The 13,435-nt window shown below is 41.7% G+C and overlaps 1 protein-coding gene across 1 annotated transcript; it reads right to left on the minus strand.

The window, feature by feature from the left end:
* Positions 1 to 54: 54 nt before the first annotated feature.
* LOC121076650 (histamine H3 receptor-like) lies at positions 55 to 5,495 on the minus strand. The gene is made up of 3 exons (XM_040571149.1): positions 5,193 to 5,495; positions 4,955 to 5,121; positions 55 to 2,566 (listed from the first exon to the last, which is right to left on the minus strand). The coding sequence occupies exons 1-3, from the start codon at positions 5,446 to 5,448 to the stop codon at positions 1,682 to 1,684; spliced, it is 1,308 nt and encodes a 435-aa protein (XP_040427083.1). The 5' UTR covers positions 5,449 to 5,495; the 3' UTR covers positions 55 to 1,681.
* Positions 5,496 to 13,435: the final 7,940 nt, after the last annotated feature.

Raw genomic sequence — 13,435 nt, forward strand, 5'->3', positions numbered from 1 at the left:
AGAATGATGCTGAGGGGATGTGTGTTCACATTTCAGAATACTTTCCTGACTTGAGAGTGGTGCAGAATCCCTGTAGGTTGTAGGTCTGTACTAAACAGACAGGTGGCAATTAAATGACAAAGCTGTAGAAATTTGAGTGGTAGAACCGTTCCCAGTGGTAACTCTCGTGGAGATTGATCTAGTCTGTTAATTAATGCCAGTTGTTAAAAACTAGGTTGAAATGTCTTTGCTTTACTTTAACTGAACGCAGTGTTCTAAAGCTACCTGACTGACTTCCTCACTCCCTGACTTGGTTACTGCTATTAAAATTGTCCAGGCTTGATTGGATAAGGAAGTGAGACCTCGGTGGGTTGTCTAATAACTTTATCACCATGTGTTTTTGATGGGCAAATATGATCCTAGGAAACCTAAGGATTATGGAATAGACAACATTTAGGTCATTGCTCTACTGGTTTGGAGGAGGAGGAGGAAGAATGGGGAGAATTTTATGACCTCACTTGGCTAGTGGTGTAACTAATGCTATTCAAAAATCTTTATGTTGATCTGTTTCTGTTGATACCATCACTCATTTAAAAGAACAGGTTAAAGCAGATTTTATGTTAGAAAACATCCATAGCAGAACACAATTATAATGTTCATGTAGATACATTCATATAGTCAGAATACGCACTCTTAGCTTACAATATTTGTGAACCATGTTTGTTTCATTCTCAAGGTCAGTACTTGTAACTCAGGAATTACCTTTGAATAACAGTTTTGTGGTTTCAGCTGCAGTTACCCAAATGGTATAGACTGGCGCTTTTTTCCATGTGCCATTTGATAAGGCTACAAAGTTATGACTTCCACAGTTCTGAATTACTTTTATTGGAGTTTTGACAAAGTATACTTCACAATTCTGTCCATGAACTTTAAGGTCAACTGTACTAACATGCATTTTGGCTGTGGCAATGGACAGCGGTGGCTGTTCAATAGCTATGACTTGTCAGCAAAGGAAAATGTCTGTAAAACTGTGTAGAAGATGCATATGTTGGTGGAAGCAAATCACCTTTTCCACCCAAATCAATGCTCCCTTACTGCTATACTTGCTCAGCTTCTCTAGTAATCTGGCTGTTCTGGCACCTCTTGTCCCATGCTATTCTTAAACACTACTCTTTAGTTGTTTCATTTGTCACAATCTTACCTGTTCCCCTACTTTGGGGGGCAGTACTGTAGGGATTGGGGAAATATCCTCCCCAAAATTCATGGTACACTTAACAGCTAAGACACCCTGAGGTCCTTAAAGGGTGGGGCTGGGGATAAAATATAACAGGCCCAAATTAACACTTAATGAAATTCCTTACTAGTAATACTTTGAAATATATTAAAAGTGAGATCCCCCCCAGTTATGGGCTATGAATTTTGTATTCCCTTTTTGGCACTCTAATGCTAGTGCACTATCACCAGAAGTTACACTGTTGGCATAATTCCCAAAGAGTTTTGAGAAATTGCCTTTGATTTCATTGCTTATTTATTTCTCCACCTACATGAATGACTATTTCTATACATTCCTAAATATCTATGCTTGTATCTACTTAGCAGTATTCCTTTAAACACCCAGTGTACTTAATATTTGCAGGTGAGTATTAGCCAGTTTATGTTCACACTGAAAGCAAGATGTACTTACTGTCAAATTCCTTTCTTTTCACATAAAAATATGAGGATGGATTTTGGCTTTTCCTGGGCACAGGAGTTTTATAAAGGCTTTCCTAAAGCTCATGTGGCACAGAGGGTATAGAATAGGGTTAATGGCTGAATTCACCCACAAAAGCCAAAATGAAATCTCATAGAGTGAATGTAGCACACAGTGCCCATGACAAGCTGCTCTGATGATCATCAAAAGCGTATATGGTGCCCAGCACAAACCAAACACACAGACAATAATTGCTAAAGACTTTGCTACTCTTTTATCCCGGGAAAGTCTAAATCTATTTGCCATAGTGTTAGCAATGTCCACTCTGGTGGTGATGTTGCATATGTTTTCTGCAGTTTTATAGAAATTGTTCTTACGAGGCTTGGTCTCAACATCCACCTGAAGTGGTGGAAGGTCTTGATTGACATTCAGATTTAACGACTGATTGTCAAACTTATGTAGTCTGAGCCGTGGAGCCTTTATGGGGGGAGAAAGGCTGCTTGCTCTCTTCTCGTGTTTGTGTCTGTTAGAAGGTTTTACAAAAAATATGGTGTGCTCCCTTTTTTTCCCTTGGAAACTCATTTCACAGTCCTCTTGACCAGGTGATATGTTTTCATTTCTGTGGGATGTGCGTTTCCTAATGTTGAGGTAAATACTTAAGTTAAAGTATGTAACGGTGATGAAGGGTGTAAAGAATTCAATGGTAGAGGCAATCATTAGGAAATACCAGTTGTAGAAGAATTCTGCATGACATTCTCCTTCAGGGAGGATGCTCTTTTGGGCAATGTACTCCCAGCTGAGAATGGCTGGACCGTAGAGAAGAAAAGCAGCAATCCATACAATGATCATCTTCAATATTGCGTTTCTGGTCATCCCTTTCTGTGCCCTGTAACTCACCTGAGAAACACAGAAGTCACGTATATTAGTAGTATCTCAACAGGTACTATTGGTACCTTGGAATATGACCCTCTCAAGTTTGAGAGTCAATGATGATGTATTGTTTTGGAGATAGGGGTTATAACAAACTTACGAGAACCACAGAAAAGGTGTTTGTGAAATACCCATTCTAACAAACATTATCAAGGTGACTGGATGTGTTCTGAGAACGTGCATCAGATCTTACAAGCCAGAAAACAAAGGCTTTTCCAGAGCAAATATCCACTGCAGTTTCTAGAATTGGTTGTCACTAGTTGCTTATGTATTCTACGGCATTAGCTGTGACACCAGTTATGTATTCTACGGCATTAGCTGTGACACCAGCTTATCTAAAGACGTAGCCCTTTAGAATTCATTTATGTATTTTAAATTAAATGATTTTAAACTTTTAATAAAAGAATATAGCATTCATGGATATTCTTTTAATTCCCTTTCTTAATGTGAACTTTCTTAATGTGAAAACTGCCTATAAAAATAAATGGGTAAGCTTTTCTTTTTGATATCCCTAATTTCTTTCTTTTCTGAGTTACTTGCAGAACTATTATGTGCAAATAAGATTTATAGATGGAGTGTTGTGGTCTGCGAAGTGCTTCACAGGAAGAGTAATTGCCCTTTAGGAAAAATAGAGAATCTAAGATGCAAAAAAGTAGTGAGTATGCCAGTAATATTAAGTCAATAAGCCATGTCAGCAGTAAAATTGAGTAGAATCTTAAGATCATCTAACATTCCATATTCTAACTTCCTGGTGTATTGGACAATGTTCATATAATGAATTGGAGTTCAGTCTTCACATCTCTACAGTGGCCAACCTTGTGGACTTCTAAGAAATATTTTGGAATATGAAGTCCTTGAGCTTGAATTCTGTGTAGGATTCATGCCTACTTGCCCCAGTCTGTGGATCTTGATCTCCAAAGCTGTTTTAGTTAGAATACCCATGGTTAGAATACCCATGCAGCCGAGGAAGTCTGAGTTTGTCTGAATTGGGTCTAATTTTGCAATGCTTGACAAGACTGCTACTGAAATAATTAGTAGCCTTGTAGGAAGATCAAAACTTTCACTGAGAGAGTAATTTAGAACTTTATATAATCTTGTTCGTATGTTCTTACACTGCCCTAACCCAACAGGCAGCTTCTGTACTCTTGCTTTGGGAGAGATTTTTATATGAAAGATTAATTTGAAACATTTCCAAATGGCTGAATTCTTTCATTTATTACAGTTTCCCCTTCTGTTTCTGTAACTATCCAGTCTATATATTTATACTGTGTGTATAGTCATGAGTGTGGCTTATGAAAGTAAAATTCATGGCTAATACAAAACTTAGAAAATAAAGGAATGTTGTGTTGACTATTTGAGAATTAATCTGTTCATTTCTCCTCCCTTGAAAAAAAAGTTGGTAAATAATAAGTTGCATATAATCTGTTTAAGTGCTCTTGTATCCTCTTTGTGCTATTTACTGAAAAGGTATCACTGCCTCACTGTGATTTATAAAGAGCAATGAAGCTAAATTCATGTTTAAGGAAATGTGGGTGGAACAGGGCGCTGAAGAATAGCTGCAAACTGTGTGTAGAAGAGTGAAACCTATGAGCAGACAAAATGTGTTATTTCAGCACTATGTAAAATATTTAGTGGCATTATGAAGTGAAGATGAAGTTAGGTTTTGTTCTTTGGAAAGTCTAGTCTACTCCTTTTCCAATAACTGATGTGCTGCATGACTTGAGGCAAGGCTATTTTTGTGGCTGTTGCATCGAAATAGCATTTCCTTCTTTTGAAGGAAGTTAGTTACTGTTAATTTACACTCTGCCGCTTTTAAGCCATGCACCGCTGTCTGCACTGGTACCTGTTGCAAAAAGTTCTGCTTTACGCTGTAGCTGAGATGCAGTTGGCTACCTTGCTGTCGATAGATGTATTGCTGTGTTTTGAGGAAATGCTTCGTTTCAGCTGGGTACTGCATTTTTAACCTTAACCAAGGTGGGGCTGGGGATGAAATAAGTAAACAGTGTTCCCTCTGCCCTTCTAGCTTCACCAGCAGCATATACCACCTGTGCCAGTTTCTAAAATAGTGTAATTCTTACTCTTGTAAATAGGAGAAACACCTGCCCTTCCTGCCCAAGGTGCTGTCTCCCAGAACCTAGTAGGTTGTATCTGGACAGCTCCCCTCTCCAGTGGTGGCTGAGGCCCAGTTGGGATGGGAGCTGGCAGACCTAAGCCCCCCCCTCCTGCTTGATGGGGCAGCCTTGGAGTCTCTGCAGCCCCCCCTCAGTCCATGCAGCTGCTCCAAGCCCTGTGCTGTGGGCTCCCCTCTCCCACCCCCAGCTCTCTGCAGCTCAGGACAGCCTGCCCAGCCCTTACCGCCTTGGTGACGGAGATGAACCTGTCGAAGCTGATAAGGACGATGTTGAAGACCGAGGCAGTGCACACCAGGTAGTCCACCACCAGCCACAGCTTGCACAAGCCCCGGCCGAGCCTCCACTCGCCTGTCAGCACGTAGGGGATGTAGAGTGGGATGCAGAAGCCGCCTGCGGACAGAGCTGGGCGGTGACACCTGCAGCGCGACCCCCGCACCCCTCCCGTCGGCCCCGGCACTCACCCACCAGCAGGTCGGCGATGGCCAGGTTGAGGAAGAAGAAGTTGCCGTGGCTGCGGAGACTCCGGTCCACCACGAAGGCCAGGATGACCAGGGCATTGCCCAGCACCGTGGCCAGCACCAGCAGCCCCATGAGCGCCGCCAGCAGCGCAGCGGCAGCGGCGGAGAAGGGCCCGGGGCGCTGCCCGTCCCCCGCGCAGGCATCGCCCCCTGCCCGCGGGCTGCCCGAGTGGTTGAGCCACGGCGCCTCCTGGCCCATGGCTCCCGCGGCGCTCCCTGCGCTCCGCCGCCGCCCGGCCCGGCTCTGCCCGTCTCTGCCGCCCGCCCCGAGCCGCTCCTGGCACCGCCCCGGGAGGAGAAGGGGGGGACGGGACCGGGCGGGGCGGGCTATGGGGAGCCCTGAGGGGCGTGGGGCTCTGCCCGCAGCCGCCCACCTCCCCCGTCCTGAGGGGCGGGAGGGGCCCGCCCGCGGTGCCGCTCCGCAGCTGCTCGTGTGAGGCGGCTCCACGCCGGCGGTGGGCTGTCCCAACGGCTCGCTGATGGCCCTCGTGCTGTCGCTGGCTCGGCAGCCTCACCTGCCTCCTTCTTTTTTACGGCTCTTGCCTTACACTGTAGCTGCAGATCCCCCTGTCCCATGGCATGCCCTGAAAATCTGCACTTTTGGCCGTGTTTGGGAGGCTCCCCGTGTTCAGCTGGCCTAGCCCAGTCAGGTCCTGCATCACGTCGGCCGCTGCCTGAGGAGAGCTCGAGTCCTGCTGCCCACGGCAGCCTTCCCTTCTGTGGGGGCATCAGGAAGGCCTCTGCTGTACCTGACTACTTGTTTTCACAAACACTGACAGGAACGCAGTACTTCTGAGACTTCTGTGTTCAAAACTGGCAAGAAATGTAGATGATATTTCAAAGGGCGTTATGACGATGTTTGACTGCCAGTTTTCTCTCAGGAGGCAGATCTGTACCTGAAATCAAAGAACATGAGCAGCTGGGAAAGAGGTAGGAGGTTTCCAGCTTCTGGCAAGAGGACTGACCCAGCACTGAGGAGGAGTGGGACACACTGAGGTCTGTTATGAGTGAGGGGTAATCTAAGAGAGGAGATACAACCTTCTGCTGCCTTCCTGATTTGGCCCATTGGATCATTATCTGCTTTAAAATATGAGGCCATTGACAGCCTTTGCCTTTCTTTCCACAAGAGTTTCCTAGTGACTGTAAGCAGTTAGGGACTTGCTCCTTTCAGTATGGCCCCCTTCTACTTAAAATAAAACAATTTGCTCAAAAACAATCACTGGATGCACATAACTTTCACTTAATTCAACCACTGTTTCACATGTGGTAAACTTTTATACAAGCAGTGAAAGACTGGTATAAATCTGCAGTTTGAAACAACAAATTTTAAAAGCAATCACAACAGCTTTCTGAAGAGAGGACTTCACTTGGACATCAGGTAAGGCAAGCAAGAACAGCTCTTTAATAACTTGTGTGTTATTTGTCTGAGGTTGAGTGTGTATTCTGAGTAACTGTGGACTGGCCTTTTCCCCAGAGAGATGCATCAAGCCTTTGTCAATTTTGGAAGCACAGATTCTAGGCCAGGTAATTCCTGTAAATCAGTATCTCATCAGAGGAGATTTTGCAATTTACAGTAGTTATAATATAGCCTCTCTATTTTTGTCAGTCTAGAGACAGAAATGTCAACTGCATATCCAATGTATGAGAGCAAAATACTCTTCTTACATGTTACTGTATCATTATCTCCCTAAAGCAAATAAGAAAAGCTACACAAAACAAGTGACAGGAACGCTGAAGTCCTAGTTTATTACCACAGTGATTATTCCTTAATTTGGGGAGTCGTTTTCACTTCCCTTTGAGCTCAACTGGCAGTTTTCCATCACTTCGGTTTGGGCGGGATCAAGCTTGTTGATAATTACTGCTATCTGATAGTGCTGCGGAATATAAAAGATAAAAGAGGCAGCCAAGAGACACAAAGAAGAGAAAATAAATATCTCAATCACCAGGAGAACAAGAGAGAATTCATTTAGTCTTACATTAATAATTACTATATTCTTCAACTTCTCCAATGTAAGGTAATTTTCTAGCAGTTCAGTGAGTCTGCAGAATGCACACTTGTGTATTATATTTGAAGTAGCTTTTGTAGTGTATTATCTCCTGGCAGACTTTGAGATTCTCAGTAAGCCCCATAATAACCAGCATTACTGTTTTCTGATGCTCCTTTATTACTGCTAGTTTGACAAGGCATAATGACTGCAACTCTTAAAAAATTGTCTTCTTAAAAGGATGAACCATCACTGCATAGCTCTGCACTGTGGCAACTTATTGTTGAAGACCATGCTAGTGCTGGCCAGAGACCTTTGCAGATACCAAATCCAAATGGTGCTAGGTGGCCAGCACACTCAGAACAGCAGGTTTTACTAATGCTGGCTTCAAATATTTCCTTTTTTCCCTTAAAATTGATATTTTCAGGTCCAGTGACTTACTGCCTTTTTTACTGAGCTACGTTGATTTTCTTTTAAGAACATCAATTACTGGGAGAAAAGCGTCCCTTCAAAATATATATTGTGATGGTACAGATATATGCACACTGTGGGGAAAAAAGTGTAAAACACGCATGGATGAGAGAAGAGAGCTACAGCTCACCTCATCTGCTCCATTGTCAGAGCAGCCTGTCCTGGAGGGAGAGTACGCTGACAATGGAGCTTGGCAGGATGAAGTAAGAAGAGATGAAGAGCTCTTTGTAAAATGTCTTTGTGTAAGACTGAATTGAAGACTTCTGAAAGCATACTTTGTTACTGGTCTTTATCTAATCCTTGGAGCAATAGATAATTTATTAGAATTGGTACAGAGGAATAATAATAGCCCAAGGAAATCATGGAAAATGCAACATTTTCCAGGGCATATCAATACTCACATGTTCTGAAATTCTTAAATTTTTGTCCACGATTTCTTTAGTGATGACTATTTTCATTTCCAGAAGACTTCTTTCAGTGATTTTTGAGAAGGGAGCTGTCTGAATCATGCAGTTTCCCATGACTAGCATATGTGGGTGAGCATATCTACCGAAATGATAGAAAAACAGAATGTTTTTCCCATACCCCAGACAGATGACACTTTTCCAGAACAGGCCAAATTCAGCTTCCAAATAGACTTGGGCAACCACATTGAGAGGAGGTAGATTCCAGCTGGCTACGTATCTTATAGGTTCAAAAGATGCAGAAGACCTTCTCTGTTAATACCTTCTTTGAAGCACAATTGATGTAGTAACCACATTTACATTGGATGTTTGCCAGAATCTTAATTGAAAGCTTAATTGTTGTGTCTTTTACCAAATAACATATTGTACATAATGGTTCTTCCTCTGCTTGTTCCTTTTAAAGATACTTAGTTTAGTCCCAGGACTCCACTTATGGGATAACTATTTCGTGATATGGTTTGGGGAGCCACAAGCTGGCTGGTACAATGCTTTACTTAAGCTATGCTTTCTAGAGAACTGAAGAGCAATTGTTGCAAATTTCAGTGAAGTACATGAAAGCATACCATAGCTGGAACCTGCACTTACATAAAGGAAGATATTCACAGAATTTTGCAAATTTCTGAAAAAATATTTACTTTGTAATAGTTCCATTTAATATGTATATGTTATATCATCTGTTCTCTACTATTTGGTATTTGACAGGAAAAAAAAAGCCTCCTTCGCCAGGAAAAGATTTTTAGACTGACTGAAAGAAGCCGCTAAATCAAATTCGGCTGTCAAACAGATCTGATCCCAGTTAAGCTGGAAAACTAAATTCTGCAATGATCATTTCCTATTAACCTTGTACACTTTGTCAGTGAGGGTTTTGCTTGCATAGTGATTCACTTTGTTTTGTTTAATGTTCTCTAGGTGTCTCTATGCATATGATGCAATTCATACTTTAAAAAAACTTGTTACTGCACGTGTGGAGAAAAAGCACCCATTCGATCTGTGCCAGTGCAAGGACATCCAGTTCAGAGTACTCAGTGTTATCATCTGCTGATTATGCGTTTTCTTTTCTTTATTAAAGAAACAGTCAGTAGGATTCAGTCCTGTGCATAATGAGGGTTGTGGGATAGTAAGGTTTGGTGTAGGTATCAGTACTAACAGTTGGCTGTAGGTACCTCCACCTGGTTTTAAGATACTCGTAAAGGCATGGTTAGAGCTTCAAATGGGTATGCTACTTCCTTACTAGTGCAAAAAAGAATAATACTGCTATCTGCTCAGTCTTTATGAGCAGCTTTGTCACCTGTTCAGACTTAATAAACTGCTTTCCATCCACTTCAAGTGTGATTTGCTGCTTCATGAAGTCCCATGTTGTTTACATGTAAACAAGAATGCAGTATCAAGGAGGTAATAGGGCCCAGGCCGGGCTGACTTGGTTCTGCACTTACAGTGTCATTACTGCCATGTCACACTGAATTCATTCAAATGCCATGGCCTGAGATCACCTCTAGGTCTGGCTTCAGTGTTTCAATGGCCATTAAAGCAAAGAAGTACTCACGATTTTGATGAATATGGATCAGAAATTTGAAATACGATTTAACTAGTTCACTTGGGAAATCAGACTTCAACAAGGTACAAGAAATATTTATCCCACAGGCAACTCCCTCAAAGTCACACCAAAATTATATTAGTATTGAGAAGCAAGAGAGCTAAATATATTATAGGCACTAGGAGGAGTTTCATGCTTCTCCTGAACATGTTCAACAGCTTCACCTATTGTTACTTGTACCCTGTATTACCAATTGAGTGATGCAACATATTTGGCATTTGTGTCCTTCCCATCCTGGCTGTTTGATGTATTAATGTTTCAATTAGGCAGTTTCACTCATGCAGCCAGCATCAGAAGGTATCATCATAATTTTGTCTCTTGGTTGCAAGAACATTACAGAGGGTTGATTTTTATTTCTTTTAGCTCAGTGGGAGCTGGACAGACTTCCAAAAAACTCTCTTAACAGTATATTGGTGTTGAGGACACTGCAAAAATCAGAGCTACCCAGACTGTCATTTATTTCTCTTTCTTAATTCATTCTTCCTTAATCCGTATAAAAGTTAATTTTCCTCTGGCCAGTCACCTCCCTCCCTTGCACTGATAATGTCCAGGTACGTAATCTTTCCCGCCTGCATAGTGTACTGTAAGTGCAACAGTACTTCTAGCCAGAATGGTACCAAAGCGCCAGCGTTTCTGGCATTTGGATGCGCTTGCGAAACTTCTTTTTTTTCCACCAGTAGATGGCGATCCCCAGGAACGAGCTGGGAGCCTGACAGCCTTCTGCATCTCCTTCAGACCTAAGCTGGGAGGGTATTTCCATAGCAAGCTGCTAACGGACCCGGGTTTATAATATTCCCCCAAGCGTCTCTGGATTTTCTATGTCTGTATCAGCAGTAGATGTAGTTGCATCGTAGCTATTGTAGTTTTACAGCTTTGAGAATGACTCAGGGTTAATTTTTTCCTTGAGGCTGTCCATTTTTCATTTTCAGTTGGAATAGCAACCCCAAACACTGTGACCTTAGTGCCTGTGACTCTTTGGGAAGTTAATGCCTATTTGGTTGAAAGGCAGGGTGTGAAATTTGGAGTTAGTGTGAGAGCATTGCCAGCAGAAGCTGAAGTTAGTGGTGTCAGAGAGGATGGCTTATCGTTATTCTTAATTAGCGACCCAGTTACTGCTGTGTAGGTGTTGTTGTAAGTCAGATTCAGACCATTCTGATACTAACAGATAACGTTTGTTTCCTCATGTTAGCTGTGTGGTATAAATTCTAACAGAGGAAAAAGGCGTGAACTCTATTTTCCTTTATTTCAAACTTTACTTTTGTGTACTCTCTCATAACAATTTTCTCACTTTATGCAGGAACCCAATGAATGCCTGCCGTACTGTATCTAGACCTATTTGTTTTCATCTGACCTTTGAAAATTACACAGATTCTTTATCCACGTATAAGATGTTAGTTGTGTCATGGTCAGTGTTACACTGGAATTTTATAGTGCAACACCCTTGTCATACTGTCCATGCAAATTGTACCTTGTTGTTCTGTTCTGTATTTGGATGGTTGAGGGCATTGTTATGCAGTGTTTTGGAATTGCATGGAGATATTATTTAAGATTATGTCTTTTTTACACTGTCCTTAACAGGATAAGTAGGAACTTGAACATCAGTTTGGAATGAAATTTTGTGTTTTCAAGATTTCATTCTGGACTGGAAAACTGCAGCATTTTGTAAGAGCCTTTTCCAGTTCATTAAAGAATACAAGTCTGTATGACTCTCTTGCTTTGTATTTTTACTCCAACTTTATTGGCCAAAGACAGACTTTGTAGTCTTTAAATAAAAAGCAGTTCTTGTGAAGAAATGACTGTTCTTCATGTCCTTAAGTCTATGGACATGGGACCATAAGGAACTGGGCAGAAACAGTGGGCTTAAGCGTCAGCAGAGGAAATTAAGGAAACAATAGTTTAATGGCAGTAAAACACTCTACCAGATTGTCTGAAACTACTGAGGAATCACCACCAAGAGTTTCAGCAGACACCTATTAAGAGTGATGCAAAAATGACTGAACCTGCAGTGGGGAGGGAAGTGGGTTAGCTAATCTCCCAGACTGCCTCCAGCCTTATTTTCTGTAATTCTGCAGGTCTGCAGTGGTCCTGTGTCTTGTCAGTTAGAGGCACATAGAGGTGGTTAGAGGTTGAATGAGGAAAACCTGAGAGGAAATTCTTTACTCATATATCAGCTTCAAATAGGCTGTAGAGAATTGGGTCTGTAATAGTGTTTTGAGTTCAGCTGTTTTCCGTGTTAGCTGTGATCCTGCAACGTTTATATATCCCCATAGCAAAGTAGTTGGTGGTCACTAGACTAGTAAGCACAGTTTGACGTGAAGGAATATAGCAGCATGCCAATTCTAGTTAACAGGCCAATCAGGTGGTTATTTGAGCTTTAGTTGTCACAAGTTTTAAAAGAAGACGTTGAAGGGATCCAGATCTTTTCCTGTACTGGTGAAGTTTGTATGTTTTTTTACAGAACCAATAGTGATGTGTTTAACATGTTGCTGAGGGAACCAAATGCTAAAGCCCATTGAAAAACTCAAAATTCAAGACTAACAATATCAAAACAATAGAATGGTTTAGATTGGAAGAGTCCTCTGGAAGTCATTTGGTCTGTGGACCACAGAACCGGGTCAGTTTTGGAGTCAGATCATGTTGTTGAAGGCCCTGTCCTTACAAACGGGCTTCCTCATTTAATTTACTCCTCAGGTTTTCCCTCAGTAAGAAGAAAAAGTGAACTGAAGAAGTGTATTCATGTAAGAAAAAAACAACATATTTAATGAAACTAAATCATTACCTTGATTCATTACATGGTAATTAACAAATTAACTTGAAGAAATAGAAGCAACAACAACAAAACAAGAGAGGACACTTCAAAGACATTTTCTTGTTAGGTTAGGCAGATCTCAAATACAACAGATCAAAACCAAGAAAAGGTCAATTGGGTAGAAGGTAAAATAATTAAATAAAAAGAACTAAAGTTAGGAAAAAGAAAATGAGTTTTTTAAAGACACAAGAAGTAGATGAGCATATGGAGAATGGGTTGTTGTGAACATGCTTCTGTTAGAAGTGTGATTTGTGAATAATTTTTCTGAGATACTCCTTTTGGGTCACTCAAGCTATTATGTGATTTTCTTACAAGAAAAGAATGTTATTCATCATTTCTACTGTCACACACAAAGGACACTTACAAGTTATCCTGCAGCCAAGGGAGTTGCACTGTCCAGCACAGGCCTGAAGCCAGGCTGTTGGCACAGCACACACGTGGCAGCACAGCACAGGTTTGGGTCTGCTGAAGTTACCTCCACTGTGGTTCACCAACTCCTCCATGTACAGTGGCCTCCTGAGCAGGAGTGCTACCAGGCAAAACAAAAACTCAGCAGTATGCACGTGGTTAGATCCCCCCTCCCAGCTGTACCTTGCAATGGCATGGATGTAGGCAGTCTTTGTTGCTATAAATCATCAATTTATGAAAGAGGAGTATCACTTAAAATATATAGCAAGTGATCCAAAAGCCACCGAGTTCCTTCACTGACTTCAGTGTACTTGAGTCAGCTCCTCATTGCACATTTTGCTGGAAAGCACAAAAGGATCAGTTTTAAATAATTGCAGAGAGAACATTACGGCACATAAGTAGGAGGCAGAAACCCATGTTCTGTTCTTGGCTCTGCCATAAACTTGTAAATTCGG

This window comes from Cygnus olor, chromosome 12 (genome assembly GCF_009769625.2).
Source record: "Cygnus olor isolate bCygOlo1 chromosome 12, bCygOlo1.pri.v2, whole genome shotgun sequence".
Taxonomy (NCBI): Eukaryota; Metazoa; Chordata; class Aves; order Anseriformes; family Anatidae; genus Cygnus; species Cygnus olor.